At 46.3% G+C, this 20,587-nt stretch overlaps 1 protein-coding gene across 5 annotated transcripts; it reads right to left on the bottom strand.

Annotated features, from left to right (window-relative positions):
- Positions 1 to 7: 7 nt before the first annotated feature.
- HOXC6 (homeobox C6) lies at positions 8 to 15,580 on the bottom strand. 5 transcript variants are annotated; one of them, XM_072654891.1, is made up of 4 exons: positions 14,860 to 15,580; positions 3,265 to 3,314; positions 2,057 to 2,401; positions 8 to 1,285 (listed from the first exon to the last, which is right to left on the bottom strand). In XM_072654891.1, exons 1-4 carry the CDS (start codon positions 15,003 to 15,005, stop codon positions 954 to 956), a joined length of 873 nt encoding a protein of 290 aa, XP_072510992.1. In that variant the 5' UTR covers positions 15,006 to 15,580; the 3' UTR covers positions 8 to 953. The 5 variants fall into 5 exon arrangements, with proteins under 5 accessions (XP_072510992.1, XP_072510993.1, XP_072510995.1 ...); XM_072654892.1 differs by having other exon boundaries at positions 8 to 1,261; positions 14,860 to 15,569; XM_072654894.1 differs by having other exon boundaries at positions 2,057 to 3,314; positions 14,860 to 15,579.
- Between the last annotated feature and the right edge of the window lie 5,007 nt (positions 15,581 to 20,587).

Genomic DNA, 20,587 nt, shown 5'->3' with positions numbered 1-20,587 from the left:
CAGGATGTAAACTTTTAAAAATAATATCAGTTTTATTAAATACTCGAGGACCGGTCTGGGAGACGGATTTATACAGGAGGGTAACACGAGGGGCATTTTTTTCTTTTTTGTATTTTTTCTCTTTTTTTTCCTACTGGCTAAACAAACTTCATATTTTTTTCTCCTTTCAGTCCCCCCCCCTTTTAAATTTGGGATTGGAACATTGACGGCGCTAAACATAAATATAAATACAGAGACCACAAATACAGCTAAAAATATTCACACAGAAACGGTCACAGTTTGTTATATGCCATAATGACCCCCGAGGATTCTTTAAATACGATTGGGCTATGCTGGAAAATATGTCGGAGCTTCGGGGGGACTGAGCTGGGGCACCGGGATTGGAACTGGGACCATCAGGGGTTGAAAGAGGGGGGAAGCTTCCTGCCCACTCCAACAGCCCCATGGGTTGTTTTAGATCCTTAGCAGTGTCGCTACGTAGGGCCTCGCTGACTCACTCGGCTTTAGAGTACCTCTCGCCCCTGGGGAGGCTGAATGGGAAATAGACGCCTTGTGGGTCGTCTCTTTGCTGCTGGGCCCTAGAGTGGGGCTTGGGGTGGAGGAGGGAGAAAGAGCCAGTCCTCAATCAGAGAGAGCCCTATGGTATCCGAATCGAGGTTCAGAAACCTAGGCCCCCAAGGCGGGCGGGATCAGGGAGGTAAAGGGAGAAGCGGCCAAAGAAAGAAAGGAACAGGAGGGAGAGAGGGAGGGGTGTTTGGGGAGAGGGATCAGGGGCGAGATCTGACTTGAAGGTTCACATTTGACTCCCTATTCTTCCTGAGGGAGTCAAAATATAAATTGTGCCAGTGATAAATATAGGGTATGTGAGAAAGGAAGGGAACAGAAGGTCTGGGGAGGTAGAGGAGAGGACTAAACTGGGTAGTGGGGATAGGTGGGGGGAGGCGAGACAGTTTTCACTCTTTCTGTTTTTCTTCTTCTGTCTCTTCCCGCTTCTCCTCCTTGCCGCCTAGGCTGTCGGCCGCGGCCCCTCCGCCGCCCCCCGACAGCGTGGAAGTGAGATTAGATTCCTTTTTCCATTTCATCCGGCGGTTCTGGAACCAAATTTTGATCTGTCTCTCGGTCAGGCAGAGCGCATTGGCGATCTCGATCCGCCGGCGCCGGGTTAGGTAACGGTTGAAGTGAAATTCTTTTTCCAGCTCCAAGGTCTGGTATCGAGAATAGATCTGCCGGCCGCGTCTCCTGTCCGCCCCATAGCCGACCCCTAGAGATCCGGACACAAAGCAAACTAAAAACAATTAGTAAAGGGGAATAATCCTAATAATTCACACAAGGAAAAAAAAGTGTCTCTGTCCCGCTCAACTCCCTCAGCACCCTACTGCACCCCTCTCTCTTAGCCTCTGCCCCACCCCCATCTTAATTCCTCGAAGCCTGGGGAGGGGGGGGACTTGGACCCCAACTGCCTCCTAGGTCCCCAATGTAGGGGATAGGTATTGTCTTGAAGGTGAGGGGATTAAGAAGAGGGTGAAGTGATATTAGGTTGAAGGAGAAAGTCTGAAACCTTAGTTTGAAGAGGAGGAAACCCCAATTGCTGACGGGAGAGGGGAGAGAGGAGAACCCTTTGGACGTGCATTTGACTTGATTTTTCTCACTTTCTCAGATTCCCTTTGCTTCGCTCCCTCTCCTGCCCTTTAGAAACTTCTCCCCTTCTCTTCTCCTCTCTCCCCTCCCCCTTCACTCTTCCACTCTGCCTGAGTACAATTTCAGGGGGTCCCCCAATCCTTCCCAGTCCCTGTTCCCATCCCTAGACTCACCTCCCCCTTAGCTCGCCTGCGACCCCTCCAATCCATCAGGGGAGAGGGAGCTAGGGAAAAGAGGAGGAGGGGGAAAAAGGAGGAGAAGAGGGGGCCCTGTCTCGACGCCGGCGAGGAGAGGAACGTGATTGTTTTTATGGCGCTATAAAAAAAAAAAAAAACTCTCTCCGCCTGTTCTTCTAGGGTAGCTGCTCATAACGCCAGTTCACTTTATTTAATTTATATCTTGGAGCTGTAAAACTCACCACTGTGCGAATTCATTCGCTGCATCCAGGGGTAGATCTGGATACTGGTTTTCTGGTCTTGGGGAGCAGTCCTGCTTTGCTCAGAGCTAAAGTCCTGGGCCATTGAGGTCTGTGTGTTGTGTGCTAAGGTGTTCTGCCTGCAATTTGAGAGCATGTCTTTTTCCTGGTAAAAGGAATTTGATCCATAGTCATACGGCCCCCGGCTCGAACTGAACACGACATTCTCTTGTGGCGAATAAAAGGGAGACGAGTAGATCCGGTTCTGTGCCACCGCCGCTCCATAGGTCGAGAAATGTCTCACTGGATCATAGGCGGTGGAATTGAGGGCGACGTTGGGGAGAACGTCTTGACCCCCGGCGAGATGGCACGATAAGGACGGGTTAGTGAAATAGGAATTCATCCCTTCGCCTTTACCTGGTCGGGCTATGATTTCTTTAATATTTATTTCTGTCTCCAGTTTGTACTCGGAACTAGATGGTTATAGGGACGGCTCCAATCCAGGACAGACAAAATGACAAAGTCAGCTGACCCCCTCGGAGCCAATCGGAAGCTAGATGTCAAGAAGGGGGAAAAAAATCGCTCCTGCTTCTGTTGATTCCCTAGTTGAGACTAAGTGTGTGCATTCAAAGTAAGACTTAGGTTTCTTTTAATATATATTATATTAATATATAATATATATTGGTATAGGAAACCAGGTTTTGGGAACAGAGGAAGGGGAGGAGGGGCAAGGCAGGCCCTTGAGCCAGCTAGAGGGAGAGAAAGTCCCTTCAGGAAAATCCCACATCCAGTGCTAAGCCTGATTAGATTTGCCCAGAAACTGGCCTGAAGAAATCAATGCATTTCTATCTAATTGTGTTATATGTGTGGTGGCACCTCTTTCCCTAAAATTGTCCCTGCCCAACTTAAGTTGGGTGACAGGAAACACTAAAGGACCCAACCCTATTTTTCCGCTCTCTCTGAATGGGGGCTCAGACAGAATACGATGTGTCTTCCTATTGATTAAAAAGCAAAAACACCTTAAAGGTAGAAAGGAATTTTATTAAAATATATTGGCCAGTGGAAGGAGAGTGGGGCTGATAATCTTGGCTGTGGAGTGCATTTGGGGGAGCAATTCAAAGCCCCAAAAAGAGACTAGGAGAACCCTCAACTTCACAGGGAGAATGAGAAGTTATAGAGCTGAATTGGGAAAAAGGGGAACTGGCGTATACCTCTCTTCTGCTTCCCCAGTCTTCTTTTTGGACTCCTGAGAGCATTTTTCCTAAAAGGCAGAAATTTGTTTGTAGGGTTGTTTGGGGGTAATTTTTTTTTATGAGAGACACACACACACACACACACAGAGAGAGAGAGAGAGAGAGAGAGAGAGAGAGAGAGAGAGAGAGAGAGAGAGCTCTTTCTGAGGGGCTTTCTGGAGACATCAACTGTGTTTATGTTGAAGAGAATTTATGATATGGAGAGGGTTGGGGCTAGTGGGGTAACTCACCGAAAATCAGCTAGGAAGAATGTTCTTGGAGAATATAAGATCTACTGGGGCAAAAGGCACTCCGTCCCCAAACCTGAAGCTCTAAGTCCCTCTCTGGACCTGCTGCTTGTCAGTAGATAAGCACCCAAACTCTAGCTTCCAGCGTTTGGGACACAATCCAATAGAAAATACTCCCCCCTCAAACCCAGAAAAACGTGGCGCTTGGATCCATGAACCCTCTCAGCAACCTCCATCCCTCATCTGTCCCTCTATTTTCTTTTCAACTTAGTGCATTGGGCAGAGGAAGGAAAGGAAAGGAGTCGAAGGCTTCAGAAGGAACAGGAGTGGGAGAACATACATAGCGGAAGGTGTAGTGATGAGGTTTCTCTTCTGTTGAAGTCAAACTCAATTCAATGTCGGCGACATAACCCAGAGATCCTTTGATTTGACAAAGGGGGGGGGGGACTGAGGTAGGGGGGTGGGTTGGAGGAAAGAGCCTATATTTTTCTCTCTCTTTTTGGCTATAACAAGAACCCGGATGTCGAAGGATTTTATGATCTTTTCCTTCTGTGTAACAAAGCGAAGTAATCAATGGGTAGCAATAAAGCCATAAATGGGGCTACACTGGGAAAAAAAAAAACTCGTTAATTCATCTTCTATAACATTAAGGTTTCCCTGGAGTGTCACTGGGGGGAAAATAAAGTTTGTAACCAAAAAGGAGACTGTGTAGTAGCAAAAGGAGAGAACATGTTAGTTAACATATATACCTCATTACTCGATTGACGTGTTTTCCTGTGAAGTAACTTTGGTTGCCTATTAAAAAAAATGAATTCCCATTCCAAATAGTAGAGACAGACGATTGACTAGTATTTGGAAGAGGGAAACTCTTCAATTGTTTGGGAATGTCCTCGTGGCCTCCATGCTTTCTCTCCACAGAGGTGGAGGAGAAAGGAGGGGGTGGGAGAGGGATTATAAATTGAGAAAGAAATTTTGACACGTGTTATCTCATTTTTAATAACACACCAGCACACACGCGTGTATTGTGTTCCTCTCTCTAGTATCCAGCTGCCCCCGAATTCATGGCATGCCTAAGCAGTGGTTTGCAACAGCTGGTTGGGTCTCCAGGCTCCTGTAGGGTAGGAAAGAGCAGGGGAGGGAGGGGGAACTAGTTATGAGGCAGGAGACAGACCTTCGAACCCCCAGAATGTTAGGGCCACGCTTGATGAGTCCCCCCTCCCTTCTGCTTGAAGAACAGCGGTATAACAAGTAGAAGTGGCCGGAAGACAGAGTAAATACTTCCCCATTCCAGAGAGTGATTGGTAACAGAGATAAATCATGTCAATGATATTTCCTTCAAGATATTAAATTGTTGCAATGTACAACAAATTGAATGATATAAGATTGGATGTTTTAATGAGGTTTCGTTTTCAATGAGTCTTGATTTTTTTATGTATTTTAAAAAATCGTCTCCTTTTATGGATGGGGGCGGAGGAGGAAATCCTCGAACCTTGAAAGGGCTTCTGGGGGAGTTCCGAGGTGAACCTCCCAGCCCGGATGCCCAGCCCCCACCCCACCCAACTCTAGACTTCACCCAAGTCTAAAGAGGGTGTGGGGGAATCTCTCCATAGTAAAGAAGACTCTTTGGGCCCTAGGTGCTGGCCGGCAGGGGTGGAAGACCTGAGCGATAAGAATGTAAGTCTCAGTCGTGGAAAGTTAAGTGTTTTATTACATCCCTAAACAGAGGGCAAAGACTTAAAGGTCTGGTGGATTTATAATGAACAGAAAGCAGCTGCTGGGGGGGTGGGGGGGGGGGTGGGGAGAGAAGAGGGGAGTGGAGAGAGGCATAAATGTTGGAAAGGGGATAGAGGAAGGAAAAATTTAAATAAATACAAATAAATTTCTAACCACTAAATACTCACAGGAATATTAATTTAAAAGCCCATACTTTCCTCACCTTGGCTTCCTGAGGGACACTCTCCCCCTTCCAATTACATCTCTAATTACACCGCTGAATTTTGCTGGAGGGATTCACTCCGAGAGACTGAGAGGGTATGGCCTGAGTGGATGTTCTCCACAATCTGATTTTTCTTTTTTCCTATTTCATTTCTAATTTTCTGGCAAAAGAAAACCTGTCGATGGGGGGAGAGCGGGGATTTTGATTTTTCTCTCTCCATATTTATTTTTCCCCGTTAAATTTGTCTGAAAACAATTATGGAAACTCATCAGCAGAAGCAAGAACAGATGTTTTATTAAAACTGCAGCTCAGCTCTGTAAATATGCAGAAGTCCCGGAAAGAGAGGGGTGGTGGTGTTGGAATTGGCGATGGTGGGGGTGGGAATTTGCTCTTTGTTGCTACAAACCAGACTGGGAGAAATTAGCAAATAACCTTCACCAGAAAGGATCCCCTTTCTCTTCCTTGCTCTCCCCTCGATCCTACTTCTCCCAAATAGGCATTCACTGGGGAAATACGTGCGGAGTAGAACACATTCAAAACTGGCTACTTCTCCCCGCTGTAATTAGCGGATTGATGAGCTGAGTTCCAAAAACCCAGAAAAGGAAAAAGAGAGAGAAAAATCTCTCACTTCCCCCCACCCTTCCTCTCAACCCCCAAACCACATGCTTTCTGGGATCACTAATTATACGAAAGAAGCTAACTTCAGACGCCTGGGCCTGGAGATTGGAGAGCAAGTCTCCCATTCTGAACTTTATTCAGATAGGTAAATTTGGATGTTGATGGGGACTAGAGGTGTTTTTCAGTGGCTGCGTTCAAGCGAATTCTAATTCAGTCTACTCTGCCCCGATTTGTCCAACAGAAAGGTAGCTAATAGTGGTGAGCTTCTCTTTAACTTGAGATCTTCCGCACAGAAGGGGCTGGAGACAAGACCAGTAGATTTTAGGGATCAGAAGATCTACCCACCCCAAAGGGGATAATTCTTAGGCTTTGGACTTGCTACAAACTGTCCCTCCTCCCCAGTTTTCACCATCCATTTGCCTTCAGCTTTTTAATGAATAGGACCCCCCCCCCCAGGAGCTATGAAGCTAGGGGTGTTCGGATTTAAGGGTTTTTTTGGGGGTAGGGGGAACGAGTCTTCTCCAGATAAACTCTGGAGTCTGTATTTGTAGCCTCCCTCGCTCCATACCCAAACTGTGTAACAATCTTTGCAACTGTAAATTCCCTAAGTACAGGCAGACAGACAGACAGGCACACACACTCTCCCCTCCTCCAAGGGCCTCCTGCTGTAGTCTCAGAGTCTCTGCAAAACTGTATTGTGTCTCCCTCGACACTTGCTGCAGTAATGGGGGTAGGGAGGGGGGTGTCAGCCTCTCTGCTTTTCATCCCTAATGCCACACAGGAGATGCCCCTCTCCTAACCCCCAGCTGAGCCCCACCTCAAAAACCCCCTCTTGTTAGGGCTTCAGGAGCAATGGGTCAGGTCTATTTTTGTGCCACAGGGTTGTAATTGAAATCCCTCTTCTAGAGAACGCCTGGATCAATAACTGCTCAGGCCCACCTCAACATTTCATTATTTGCTTAAGGCTCTGTTATTCTTGGCAATCCTGGGGAGTTGACTCAGTTTGAATATGATGTGATTTTAGAAAAAAGAGGTGGGGAGAAGGCCTACCGAAGTGCCCTGAATTCTGTACACAAATCCCTTTGATCTGGGCACAGCGCTCAGAGAAAGATCGAAAAGATCATTTTGGGGCTGCAGCTGCAGGAATCTGAAAGGAAAGAGATAAAATCGGGACCTTGGTATCCAAGTCCCAACATACTGGACTTCCAGGAGTTTTAGAGGAGAGGAGTGAAATAAAAGAGAGCATTCCAACTCCCCAGCTTGTCCATGTCCAGTTTGGGAAATTTTAATTCTCATTTCCCTCCCCAGAGTTTAAGAGATGAGAAGGTAAACAGTGGTCGAACTTTGACATCCCTAACCTAGAAATGGAGCCTTTTCTCCAGTGATATTATCCACTTCAATTCCCCATCTCACCCATGTGTGAGAAAAGGATTTCTTGGAACTTGGAGGAGAGTGGGTAAAAGGAGAGGCTGGATTCTGGATCCTGTCAGAATACACAGGAAATCGGGAAACACCTCTGTGGCCCTCGTTAATTTACTCCTTATTTCAGGCAAAGGGGAGGGGGAAAGAGCAGTCTTGGAGCTGTTTTTGCTTTATTTGCAATTAGAGTAGGGTTTAATGAAGGACCTCTCATAGTATATAAAATTTCCCTTCTGTCTGTTCTCCCATCCCCCAAGCTCCTCTCTGTCCAGGTTTCCCCTCTCTCTTTACAGTTCCCCCAAATTCCTCCCCTTCAATCCAAAATCCAGATTCCTATTTTATTGGACATTTTTATTTCTCTGGCTTTAAGTTGAACAATATAATACAGCAAAGACTCTTCACCCCTTTCTCCTCACACACGTCCATGCTATACACTTCCAACTCCTGGAAACCACAACTTACTTCCCGGATATCTCTGCTTCATCCTCTCTTGTTCTTTGCCTAATATATCTAAATATCGAGAAAAGGGGGAAATAGATTGAATCTACAAATAGGAAACCTCGTCATGAGACTGCTTCCCGTTTTGGGGGAGAGAGGACAGTTCGGAGGCAGTGGAATTGCTTTGTAGGATCAGGGAGAATGACCTTAACATCCTGGCCACAGAAAAGGGGAAAATCACTTAGTATTTCCATACCCGAATCTGACAGAGGTCACTCACATATGGAGAGAAATTGGGGAGTTAGGCAGTTCTAATTCTGCTCTTTGCCAATTTCCCCTCTGTCTCACTACTATCTCCCCCCTCTTCCCAGTATTCCTTATGTCCCCGTGACTTTCACGACTTCCCTCGAATCCAAGTGTCGCCTGTGCCCATTTCAGGAGGGTTTATGGGAATTGTAAAATTCAAGAACCCGGCGTTTATGACGTCACAGTGAGTTGTCATGAGGAAATTGTAAATGTCGTAAAAGTTATATACAGCGGGAGTTTTGTGTGTGTGTTCCCTCCCTTCCTCCTCCTACTCTTCCCCCCCCCCCCTTCTCTTTTCTTTGGTCTAAGTTTTGCTGCTCGAAAATAAAATGTTATTATGTTCTGGAACGATAAGCCAACAATGAAGCATCGTCTTCATTTCCCTATAAATAATTTTATCCTTTATTGTTTGCAGACCTGAAAGAACCATTTAATCTGCGCTGGCAAAAGGGGGAGAGAGATGAGGAAGGGGGGAAATTAATTCCAGAAACGAGAATATTACTTACTTCGATGATGCTCTTTTAGATTTGATAGCTAGGAGCAAAATTAAAGGCGAGGAGCGGGCTCTCCGACTCCACACCTGGCGAGATTGAAGATTTATAGGATCTTTAGCGAAGGGGCAATTTAATTTTGTAGGATTTGCTTAAATTCACTGCTATTTTGGAGGGCTGGGAAAAGAGAGGAAGGAGGGGAGAACGATACGCTTTATCTAGCTTTATGAATCCTCCGACATTACCCTGATTTAAAACTCAACAACGTGCATCTCAGGGAAAATTCCTGCCAAAAGTAATGAGGGAATGAGGGGTAGAGAAATAAAACTTTCTCAATGATTCGATCCTTTTCCAGGGTTCGTTACTAGGGAAGAGGAAAGAAAGTGGGGATGGGGGGCGCGGCTGGCAGAGGCTTTATTCCCTATCCCCTCCAGCTCCTGTACACTCGGAGCTTTATTGTGTCCCAATAATTCCCTCAATCCTACAAACAGTTACAGCTTTTAGGGCTCCTGTGGTTTTACCCATTCCAAGGAAGGAACTGGGCCAGCCTGGGCCCTGACGGGGGTGAGGGTCACTGCGGCACAAAGGTTCTCCCGAGCTAGCCGATGGTTTGGCGGGTTTCTAACACAGGGTGGCAGCAGACCAAACAAATAAACAACAGACACAATAAAAACGGGGCGGCTGCCAACAGCAGGGGAGGCGAGGCAGCTCTCAATGGCGGCCCGGGTTGGGGTAGGGACCATGGAGAGGGGAGGCTTTCTTAGCCAAGGTCCCCTGAGTTCCTCCGCAAAGCAAGGCCTGGAAACCAGTCAGGTCTCTCTCTCCCCGTAGAGGAAACCCCTGACTCTGAAGGGAGCTTCTGAAACGTGTCTCAACACGATAGCCAAGGGGAGAAACAGGATTTTCCTAGGAAGCTGAGGGAGAAAAATCCTCCTCCTTCAGCTAAATTGCACCTGGATTGTTTTTTTAAAGTGAAATGTATAATTTTCTTTCCCCCTCTGCTATTTACCCGAGTCCCTAGTCTCTGTTAGGCCTGAAGGAGGCGGGGAGTGCGGGGACAAGTGGGAGGGGGGACTCCTTTCAGTGTCCCAGCACTCTGCCAAGGAGGGTCTTCTCGCCCAAGATCCCTCAACGCGCTTTTATCCCGGGATCCTGGCAGTCTCTTGAGAAAGATAGGTCCCTAGCAGCCGGCCTCTCCCCTCTTGCCCTGACGCTGGCACAGCCTCCTAAGGAGGATTAAAATGGTATCCACACCAGTAACAAGATATTTGCCTCTCAGCCCAGCTCCATAAACTCCCTAATCCTCCCCATTGCCGCAGCAAATCTGGAGGGAGAGGGGGTCGTCTTCCTTTCCTTTCACCGACTGGCTACCTCCTTATCCACTGACCTTTCTTGCCTGTTCTAACTTCCATTCAAAGACACTGCCTACTGTCTCCGCAGCCGAACAGCCCAAATACCGCAGACTTAAAGTCCCATTCAGAGAAGTCTTTACTGCCCTCATCAACACCATCACAAGTAGCAGCACCACTTTCCACCATCTCCACTGCCAGCCCTCCAACGGAGCAGGGATCTCCAAGTGTGAATGGTTGGGACCCCCAATCAAGCTAGAATATTTGCCCAACTGGTTCGCTGTCTCCAATGCTATAGTCCACTGAGCCAGCTTGCACCACGACCCAGGAAAAAAAGAAGTTCACAACAGAATGGGATTCATCAGGAGTGAGGAAACACTCCAGTTAAATCTCTTTCTCCTCAGAAAATAATATGAGAGCCAGGAAATAATCTAGAAAGTGTTTGGAGAGGCAGAACATCTCCAGGTATTTCTATATGTGTGGGACATCTGGGCATACCTCTATATTATTCTATGTATGCATATATTTAGCCATATAAATGCATATCTTTATAATGTACACGAGCACCTCTCCATATGCCAAGCATTCTGTGTAGAAGTTATACATAACATAATATAAAATATAAAGTATGAGAACAATGCAAAACAAAAGCATAAGAATATAAACACCAAAATTCATAATTATCCCTGGAAGACAGGTACCCCTGCATCTATACTATATGTGTGTATGTATGTATGTATATATTTGTGCTTATATATAATAATACTCCCTGATCAGAACAAAGCAACCTATAAATAATATCCAGACACAAATATGGATAACAACATAATATTCTCTTTGTAGGAAAAAATTCTTCTTTTTCAACTCTGCACCAAAGAGAAGTCTTACAAATTCAAGTGAAGATGACATGCCAGTATAACAATGACTGTAGTCCCTGAAAGACCTGAATATGCCAGGATAGGCCTTGCTTGTAGCAATATATTTCTATCATCATGTACAAGCATTTTATAATGAACCAAAATATATGGGTGCCTGTAAAAGAATGCACCGTATACCCGTATTCTCCGAAACAAATGCAAATATGTAAAGATCTTTACACACATTTATACAAAAGGTGTTTCTCTCACAGTGTGATTTCATCTGTACAGCTTTTGATTTTATATATTTGCCATTAATCTATTCTCTAATATTTTTGCATCAATATTATGTTTATGTATGTATATACAAAGAGATAGGATAAACACATATATGCGCTTTGCTGGTGCTTTGTATACACTCTTTTTTTTTTTTATGGTGACAAAGGACATTTAAACCACAGGACCCTGATATTTAACTGTTCCTGTGTTAAAGGGTGGAGGATAATAGAAGAAGAGAGTAAAGAAGGGCTGGTAGAAAAAAGGCCTAGAGCGGTGGCGGTGTTCTCTTGTTGGCGGCTGGGTGGGAGTTTATATCCCCCTAGTTCAGAGAGGCCAAAGTAAGGTCGAACAATCGCCGCAGTTGCCTCGATTTCCCAGCTCCCTCCCTCCCCACAACCAGTTTGATGGGGGCTGGGGGGCGGTGGTCTGCAGAATGGCTTTGAAATAGAGAGGGGGAGGGAGAACAGAGCTACGCCGAAAGGGTGGAGAGGAGAGAAGGAAGGAGGGAGGGAGGGAGGGACAGAGAAGAAAATCAATGTATTCAAAAAGAATTTCGGGATCCTTCTGACAACAGAGGGAAAAAATGCACGCGGCCTTTTCCGTATCTCTTCTGCCTTCTATATGCCCCTCAGTCAGGGCACCAACCAAGACACCTCTGTACAAGCAAACACCTACAACTTCAGCATATTCATCCAGATAGCAAGATGAGGAGATAAAGTCCACCAGAGCTGGAAGGAACGAAATACACACACACACACACACACACACACACACACACACACACACACAGAGAGCAAGTGGGAGTTTTCTGTTTTGATTTTCCAGGTAAATTCCCATTTTACCCAATGGACTTCAGGTCCAAAAAGGTCACACTGTTTTGAGAAGACTTCTCAGCCAAATAAAGGAAAATAGTGATCCCCGTGTCTCACAAGACATCAGCTCAGAGTGCCCTGAATGTGAAACCCCTACAAATAATTACAAACGAAAGCGAAAAATAGAGACTTCTCACCGGAATGCGGCTCCCACTTTAATCCTTTAAAAAGGCCCGTTTTCTGTCCACCACAGCTGGCCATTCCAGGTTCCCATCGGCTGCCAGCCCGTATCCCCAGCCCCAAGACTCCAGGTCTTTGGGGAGCGAAGGGAGGGGGGACAGGGAATAGAAGGCGCGGCCTGAGTCCCCAGGGCGCGGCCGCTTCTCTTATCCTGAGTCTGGGCGAAAAAGCCGAGAAAGGAACAGAGCTTCGGCCTCGGGCCCATTTGGAAAGAGCTTAGTCTTTTTCTAGCTCGTAAACAAGAAACACGAAATTAGCCCCTCAGCCCTGACGCCTCTGCTGACACACAAATTCTATGGGGAGGGGAGAAGGGGGAAGAGATAAAATCCCATTTCTTCCCCCCAGAGACCACCATAAAGGCTTTTATGTCTAGTATAGAATGGGGAATATTTGGGGGGGGGGCAGGCAGGGAAAGGATCGCTTGGGTTTGGGGGAAAGAGTTTCAAGAATAAGGACAAACAGAAATGGATTCAATTGAATTAGAATAAATTGCATTTATATTTTAAATTTTTGCCAAAAAAGTGAGGGGGCTTTTTTCTCCTCTGGGCCTTCCCCCCTTGGTTCAAATTAGACTAACCACCAGATTAAAGGAAGGAGAAAGATTCCAAGAGCTGGGTCACACCTCCCCCACCCCATTTTGAAGAAATAAACCCTAGAACAGGTCCTGGGGAAAGGATATATGGAGTGAAAGGTTGAGAGGAGAGGGGGTTGTGAAAAAGGAGTCTTTGGAGTCGAATTGAAGGAGAACTGTGACTGTGCCAATCTGCCAGGTGACTCTTCAGAAGTCCTAGTAAATAAATATATGTCCCCCAATAGTTAAACTTTGGAGTTGAGTGCTTTTATGGGCACACACATAATCATAAGCACACCAGTATATAGCAATATCCTATTTTTGCCAATCCACAAGCTTTGGAACATGGGAGGATGTCATATATCATATCTCAACACATTCATGGGAATGGACATTTGGAAGAAATTAAGCCTCTGTGTTATGAAACCATATGTGTTAGGTTAAAGACTATACAACATGCCATTAGCACCAATTATTACCAGTATTCAAAGTACCTCTGGCTGGCTTGGCAAGTCCCCTCTCCAATCCCCTGAGTCCCTCCAGCCTGGTTACCAGCCTGGCTGTCCCTTTTCAGGAGGCCTCAGATATCCGAATTAGAAGACAGAGACAGCACTACCTTGGACTTTCTGACCGAAAGACCGACAGCTACAGACTCACAGAAGTTCAGATCCTACCCTCTTAAATCGCTACTTCTAGGCCCCTGAGCCCGCCAGGACCAGGCCTCTCACCCTAGCTCGGGCCGGCCCAGGCCAGCCCAGAACAGAGAGACATGTTAGAACAGAGAGGCTCCCCCCGGCGCTGGGAAGCTTTCTGTTACGCTCGCCGGCCCTCCTGCCTTCCCAGGGAGCCTACGCAGCAGGATTTTCTCCTGTGCATCCATAAAACGATCAGTTTTCGCCCGAGAAACAGGGGGGATCATTTGATTATTGGGGAAGGAGGGAAAGCCGGGGTGGGGTGTGGGGACGACTACTTAAGTTTTCCAATGGGGTAAATGGCTTTTCATTTAATTTCATGATTTTTGTTTCCATCCAATGCTACCCCCCGCCTGAATCACACAAGAGTTCCCTCCCCTTACAGAGCCCATCTCTTTTCTCCCCAACCTCTCCTTCCCCCCTCCCTTGGCTCTCTCTTCACGGGGGACAGGGGGCGGAGGGGAGGGGATTGGAAGAAGCTCCTCCATCAGCTGACTTGCACCCAGCCACCAGTCTCCCCCCTAATTGCCAATTAACATGGACCAGCCGGCTCTGTGCATTTCGCTTCCTGCTTGGAAGGAGAGCCGAGCACTCTCACTGCGCATGTGCATCCTTTCCAGGCTGCTCACTAAACTGAGGGGGGCGCTGAAAAGTTTGTTTGGGGTTTGGGGAGGAGGGTTTGGCTTGCTTGCTTGTTTATTTCTTAATAAATTAAGATTCCCCCCACCCCACCAACGCTCTGGAGTTTGAGTCTCTATTACCCTTTCCTTTCTAATTCCATTAGTTCATGAAGCACAAGTATATATGCAGACAGTGTTCAAAATCAAGGGGGTAGGCCACGACAGCTCCCACCTCCTTACAACGCGGGCCTTCCCAGCGAATTGTAAGACCTCCATCTCCTTATCTCTTCAATACATCAGACCTCAGCAGAGATGATGACATCACAATGCATACTTTCCCCTCCCTACCCATAACTCTAAATTAACCCCATTTCCTCTCTCTCGCTCTCTCTCTCCCTCCCTCTCTCCCTCTCTCTTTCTCTCTGTCTCTTTCTCTCCCTCCCTCCCTCTCTCCTTCTCTCCCTCTCTCTCTCTCTGTCTCTTTCTCTCCCTCCCTCCCTTCTTCCTCTCTCCCTCTCTCCCTCCTCCCCACCTTTCCCTCTCCCTCCCACACACTTTTCCTCCCCACTGCTATCCACCAAACCAACCAGCCCCTTGTTCCTCTTTAGTCAAGAGAATCTACTGATATCCTCATCCTTAAACAGTCACCCAGCTACGGATCATTAGTTACACATTTGAACCAATAAGGAAACACTTACCCAGCGTTGCTGCCACTCTCCCTTTCTCTCTCTCCCTCTCTCTGCCTCTCTCTCTCCCTCTCTCTCTTCTTCCCTCTCATTCTGTGCCGCTGCTGAGAGTCTGTCTCAGCTCCCGAGAATATTAAAAAAAAAATCATCATCATCATAATAAAAAGGAGCCGAATAAAATCAGAGAGAGTTGCCAGGAAGGGAGGGGAGGGGGCAGAGGCTTTGGTATTTTTCAGTTTGCAACTCCTTCTCTCCCTGGCATCTCCATGCCCCTGGGGGGAAGGGGGTGCAGAGAGGGGGGCAGAGAGGTACCGACACCTCTTGCCTCTCCACTGTACACACCACCCTACCCTACCCCCCCTCCCCAGATGCCCCCAGTTTCTGGCAACTCCACCTGGGAGGAAAAAAGGGGGGAGGGGAGAAAATAATGAATAATCAAGCTAATAAAAGAAATACTATTGATATGGGGGAGCGCCCAGTTCTGGTTTCACTGGCAATGGTTAGGCTCTTAAAGGGAGGACTCTTCTGCGGAGCTCTCCGTACGGACAAACCACAATAAAAAGTTCACGTTCATGGATGGAATCCACATGACTTCTTGTGGCCAATCCAACTTGTGAGTCGATCGTAAACTTTTATTACTCAGCTGTAAATTTTCTGCAAACAACCGGGAATGCGATGCATTTGTGTAGCGTGTGCAAATGGGAGCCACTGTCGCCATGTTTACCCAGTTCTCTCCAAGAGGGAGCATCCCCCAGCCCCCCACCCCACCCTCACCCACCTCCCACTCCCCAGAGTCGACAGTTCTGGATGAGCAATAGGAAGAAACTGGGGGAAGGAGAGAAGGAGGACACAGGGAGCGTGTGCTCTAAGGGTCATATTCTTCCTCTTTTATACGGTTTTTTAAAGGGAGGGATTTTTAGGACAAATGGGGGGCTGCTTAATTTAAAAAGATGAGCAGAATAAGCTGATTGGAAAGATCGTGAATTCACAAGCACAAGGAGAAAATGGGACGGACTCCCTCCTTCTTATCACCCTTATTTCTTCCCAAAGAAAGCTAGAGGGATACCCACTAAGGGTACCTTCACATCATCCATTGGCGAGATCCAAGGGAAATCTCCCCTCTCCCCCCCACCCCCCACATACATACATCCAAAAAAGTTCGAGCCTCACTCAAAGTCTAGAAATTAGAGGTCAATGGTTTGGTCCTTCTCTACCCCACCATGCCCAACCCCTAGCCCTTCCGACTCCTTGATCTAGATCTGTTCCTCTCAGTCAGGACCCTCGAAGAAGACTACTAAAGGTATCCGGTATGTCCTAGAATCATATAATTGGTAGGTGGGGGGAAACGGGGAAGAAGCTAGAGAATACCCCAATAATTCCAGTTTTCCAAAGAGGCCTTCGATCACTCCCCCCCTTTTTTTCTCTAACCCCTCACCCCCACGCTGAATTCTTCCATATCTTCACTTGTTGTAAAGCGTCTCTCATCCCGAAGCAGTGGACCTTCCTCTTCCCCAAATCTCATTCTCATCTTTTTTCTCTCTACACATTTTTTTAAATTTTTAAAGGCTTCCCTCTCACCAAGCCCGACTTATTAATTTTCTTCCTTCCTTCCCACCCTAGTCTTGGAGATTCGAATGACCTGGCACTGCTTCTCAGTTTCACCCACTCATTCATTTATTGCCTCTATCACTAAAAATTTTCTGACTTTAGCTATTTAAGAAAAAGCCTAAGATAAGTAAGGCCTAACTCAGTTCTTGGAAAATGTTATCTCTCGTCCCGATTCACGTCACTTATTGCAAAGCGAATTCACGACGCTATTTCCCCATTAAAAGAAAAGGAGAGAAAGTATTCTTTAATCTCTCATTACCCTACCTAAACGGCAACTTCCCTTCTTGGCGAACCGGGAGATTTTTTTCTTCCCTATTTTGCCTGGCTTTGAGTATTTTGGGCGACTTTCTCTTTAGTATTCACCCTGGTCTCCCCTTGTCTCTTCAGTAGACAGAGGGTTCCTCTTGCTCCCCAAGCTCAGGCGTTTGACTGCCTCCCCAAAGTCCTTTCCTAGCAGGCGACCAGCCCTCTCAGCCGGATGCGGTACCTTGTTCCCTTTACAAACCCACCCATAAATTTTATAACAGGTAGTTAAAAGTTACGAGGAGGAAGAGGCCAGCCCAGTTTCTCACAATAGACAGAGCGAAGAATGGGGGAGCAATGCCTGGAGCTCACCGGAAATTTCGCTCCTCAGTCCAGGGCACAACCTGTCCCTTTGCCTCTCTCTTTTGGGGCATGGGGGTGGAGAGGAACCTGTCCCAGATCGGCAAGAACTAGGCGCTTGAAAATCCAAAACACGGTTATCTGAAGGAGAGCCACAGACCAGGGGAATCCCAGTCGCAATGGGGCAAATGTGAAGACCGACCCCAGAGATCGAAATTCCACAATTCTGTATCCCCAGTGTTCTCCCTTCCCCCATCCACACCTCCATCATCACCCCAGCTTCATCCCCTACTCATCCCACCAAACATACACATACACACTAACTTGCCACTCAATTGTCTCCCTGAGTGGGGTGAGAGAGACAAAAAATCAGGGGAGAGTTTTCTAAAAAATCGAGAGAAACGAATTTCCCCCCAACTTAATAGCTGCATTATCCTGTCTCGGCAGCGGAGATTAGAATAATAAATTCAGAGAGAAATGAACAAGATGTTACAACTCAGCATTTTGAAAGATACTATTTTTCACAAATCACAAATAGCTCTCCGAAGCAAATTTGATTGGCTAATAAAAAAGTAAAGGATGAGGGAGAGTCCTTTCTCCAGGCGGCGGAATGGTCCCCATTCCGGTAATACAGCGGCAATGAGTGTTTGCGAGACGGCGCTCTAAAGACAGCGAGCGCACTGCGCTCCCAATTACTTTCCCCCCATAAAACTGGATGCGATTCCTCTTCGCTCCCTACAAGAAAGTGGGGGGAGGTGGATGGGAGGGGGACTGAAAAGAGATGTTTTCCTGGTTGCAACTTGAGAACGGGTCCTTCATTCCCAAGGGCCGGCTGGAAAAGATGCCGTGAACCAGGCACCCTAGGGGTCCTCTGCCTGCCCAACGCACTCTCTAGGAGCCTGGCTGTGCCTGGGCCGAGGCGATAACCATGAGTGTGTTGGAAAAGAAAAAGTCGTTCCTAAAGGCCGCGTGAGCTAGGGCCGAGCCTACTTAATGCGGGTTCTTTTTTTCTTGACTTCGTTGTGGGTACTTAACATTTTAAATTATCCTTACCGTTAAAAATAAATAAATTTTATCAAATGCTCTGCCTTCTAGCCTTCTGGAAAGAACACCCGACTTTGGGGAAGGATTCCAGCGAAGGTTGAAGAAAAGAAAAACCTTTCCCTAACCTTTGAGAGACTTACCCTAAAGCAAAAGAAACTGATTACCTGGCTTGGTGCGGATAGGGGCTCCTAGAGAGGAAGGAGGGCATAAATGGGATTTTTGAGAGATGTGAAATTTGGGATAATAACACTCTACTCACTCTCACTCCTCATAACCAAGAACTACCCCCTCATTTCCAATCGCCCAGATCTTAGTGCTAACAGCACTAACATTACATTTAAAAAAGGTAAGCAAAAACAAAAACAACAGTAACAAAACCCTTTGAATACAAATCCCAAAACCCTCAACCGATCAAAGCGCTTTGCGCACCAAACCAGACACCAGGGAGGGTCCTTGATAGAAATTGTGCGGAGAAATTTGCCCCGAGTCTACGTCGAGGAAAATGATTGACCAATCTGAGAGAGAGAGAGAGAGAGAGAGAGAGAGAGAGAGAGAGAGAGAGAGAGAGAGAGAGAGAGAGGAGGAGGAGGAAGGAAGGAAGGAAGGAAGGAAGGAAGGAAGGAAGGAAGGAAGGAAGGAAGGAAGGAAGGAAGGAAGGAAGGAAGGAAGGAAGGAAGGAGAGAAGTTGGAAAGGAGGAAGAGAAAGAAGGACAGTAGGGAAGGAAGAAAAGGAGGAAAAACAAAGAGAAAACCATTCTGAGACAGAAATATTTTCAGTGTTTGGGGTCTGGTTTCCAAATCCAGGAGGAACTAGTCTCCCTCAACCCTAAGTACCAGCTGAGTCAGACTAGTTGTATCTCTGGAATTTGGGATTGTTTGACCAGAAGTCTATAGTTTAAACAGAAATCTCAATCCAAGACCCTTGAATGTCCCCCCTCCCTTTGCTTCTTTTTTTTTGACTTGTTTCTGTTTCCCCCTTTATCTTCAAGAAATTGAAGAGGGGAGATTTGCCTCAAATTCCATGGAGTCAGTTCAGGACTAGGACTGAAAGCTCATGACAGACAGTTGGGTATACAGTTAGACTTCCCATCAAGGTTAAATCTTCAAGCAACTGGCATTAAAGTGGAGGCATTAAAGTGGCTGCCCAATTGCCAAGGTAAAGCCGTAGAAGGGATTGTGCCCAAACAACCCTATGTGAATCATCCCTGCTCACCATCGAGTGATGGGAAGGAATCCTTATCCCATCTTGCCTTCGACTTTCACTAACCTTCAATTTAGACAATTCTCACCCCCCATCCACCCTAATCCTCCTCCCCACTGTGAAATCACATATCCCTTTTATAGAATCAGAATTGTTTCTGCCCTAAAGCTCTTTCTAAAAAAAAAAATCAAACCACACAGAAACTATCCTTTATCCCCACAGATGCCAGAGAGAATCTGGGTAGGGAGTTTATTGGAAGAGGTACTCTAGAAGGATTCTCAAAAACACTTCATTTCCCTTCTTCAGCTCCTTTTCCCTCTGATAATTTACCCTTGGCCCACTTAGGAAAGTGAGGAAAAATCAGCAAGTGCATGAGAGACTTTTTGTCTGGCTTTGAAAAAGATAGGAAAGATGCAAGATAGAAAGTGGATGGGATGTGCAATCTGGGACAAGGCCTGAGGAAGGAGCTTCTCCTAATTTGGGTGATGCATCATTACCTATGTCCAAGGAAGATGCACTCAGTTGACTTATCTAGCCCCCAGATGTAGGATCCTTTTATCCCACACTGCACCCCACTTTCACTTGTCTTGTTCAAAATCAGTTCAGAGCCATGTCTCCCAGTTCTGAAGACCTGCTTGACACCCTTATTTCCACCATAAGGCATACCTATGAAGAACTTCCAGAGACAATCCCCACCCCCAGTTGTCTGGAGAGAGAAGAGAAATTGCAGAGGATGGAGAGAAGAGAGAACATGAGAGGGGACAGAGAAGTGAAGGACACTCATTCTGGGCTCCAAATCTTGGCTTTTCTTCTTTCTTTGTTTTTGTTTTTATTATGATTCACGTATACAATACAAAGTACTTGGACCAGAAACAGGGCTGTGGCCACACAAAATCTACATTCATAGCTCGACATAAAGACAAATGACCAGAAATTATTATTATAGATATTATTTTTTTTATCTTTTTTTCTTTTCTTTCGAGCACGTTGCATAAACAGATAGTTCAAGACAATTAACTATACATTCAGTGCAATTTAGTTCCTACTCTACTGGGTATCAAAGCACAATAAAGGAACACACAGTACTGGTGAGCTAGGCAGTTATAGTTGTTGGGCACCTTCTTCATGAAATAAGCAGCGACAAACGACAACAAAACCGCAATACGAATACTCTCAAAGCAGGGCTTCCTTCTATAGGTAGTGATACAATATGCTGGAGGCTTATAACGGTTTTTTTTTCTTTTTTCTTTTTCCCCTTTTTTTCTCCCTCCCTTCTGGGATGGA

This window comes from Notamacropus eugenii, chromosome 3 (genome assembly GCF_028372415.1).
Source record: "Notamacropus eugenii isolate mMacEug1 chromosome 3, mMacEug1.pri_v2, whole genome shotgun sequence".
NCBI classification, from domain to species: Eukaryota; Metazoa; Chordata; class Mammalia; order Diprotodontia; family Macropodidae; genus Notamacropus; species Notamacropus eugenii.
This window is presented reverse-complemented; position numbering and strand designations above follow the sequence as displayed.

Excerpts from the sequence above, each read along its gene's own strand:
- HOXC6 (XM_072654891.1), bottom strand. The coding sequence starts at position 15,005 with ATGATGATGATGATTTTTTTTTTAATATTCTCGGGAGCTGAGACAGAC. Across the intron at positions 3,315-14,859 it reads GAGAGTGGCAGCAACGCTGG|GAAAAATGCTCTCAGGAGTC; the intron begins GTAAGTGTTTCC and ends TCTGCCTTTTAG. Across the intron at positions 1,286-2,056 it reads GCGAATGAATTCGCACAGTG|TTTGCTTTGTGTCCGGATCT; the intron begins GTGAGTTTTACA and ends AATTGTTTTTAG.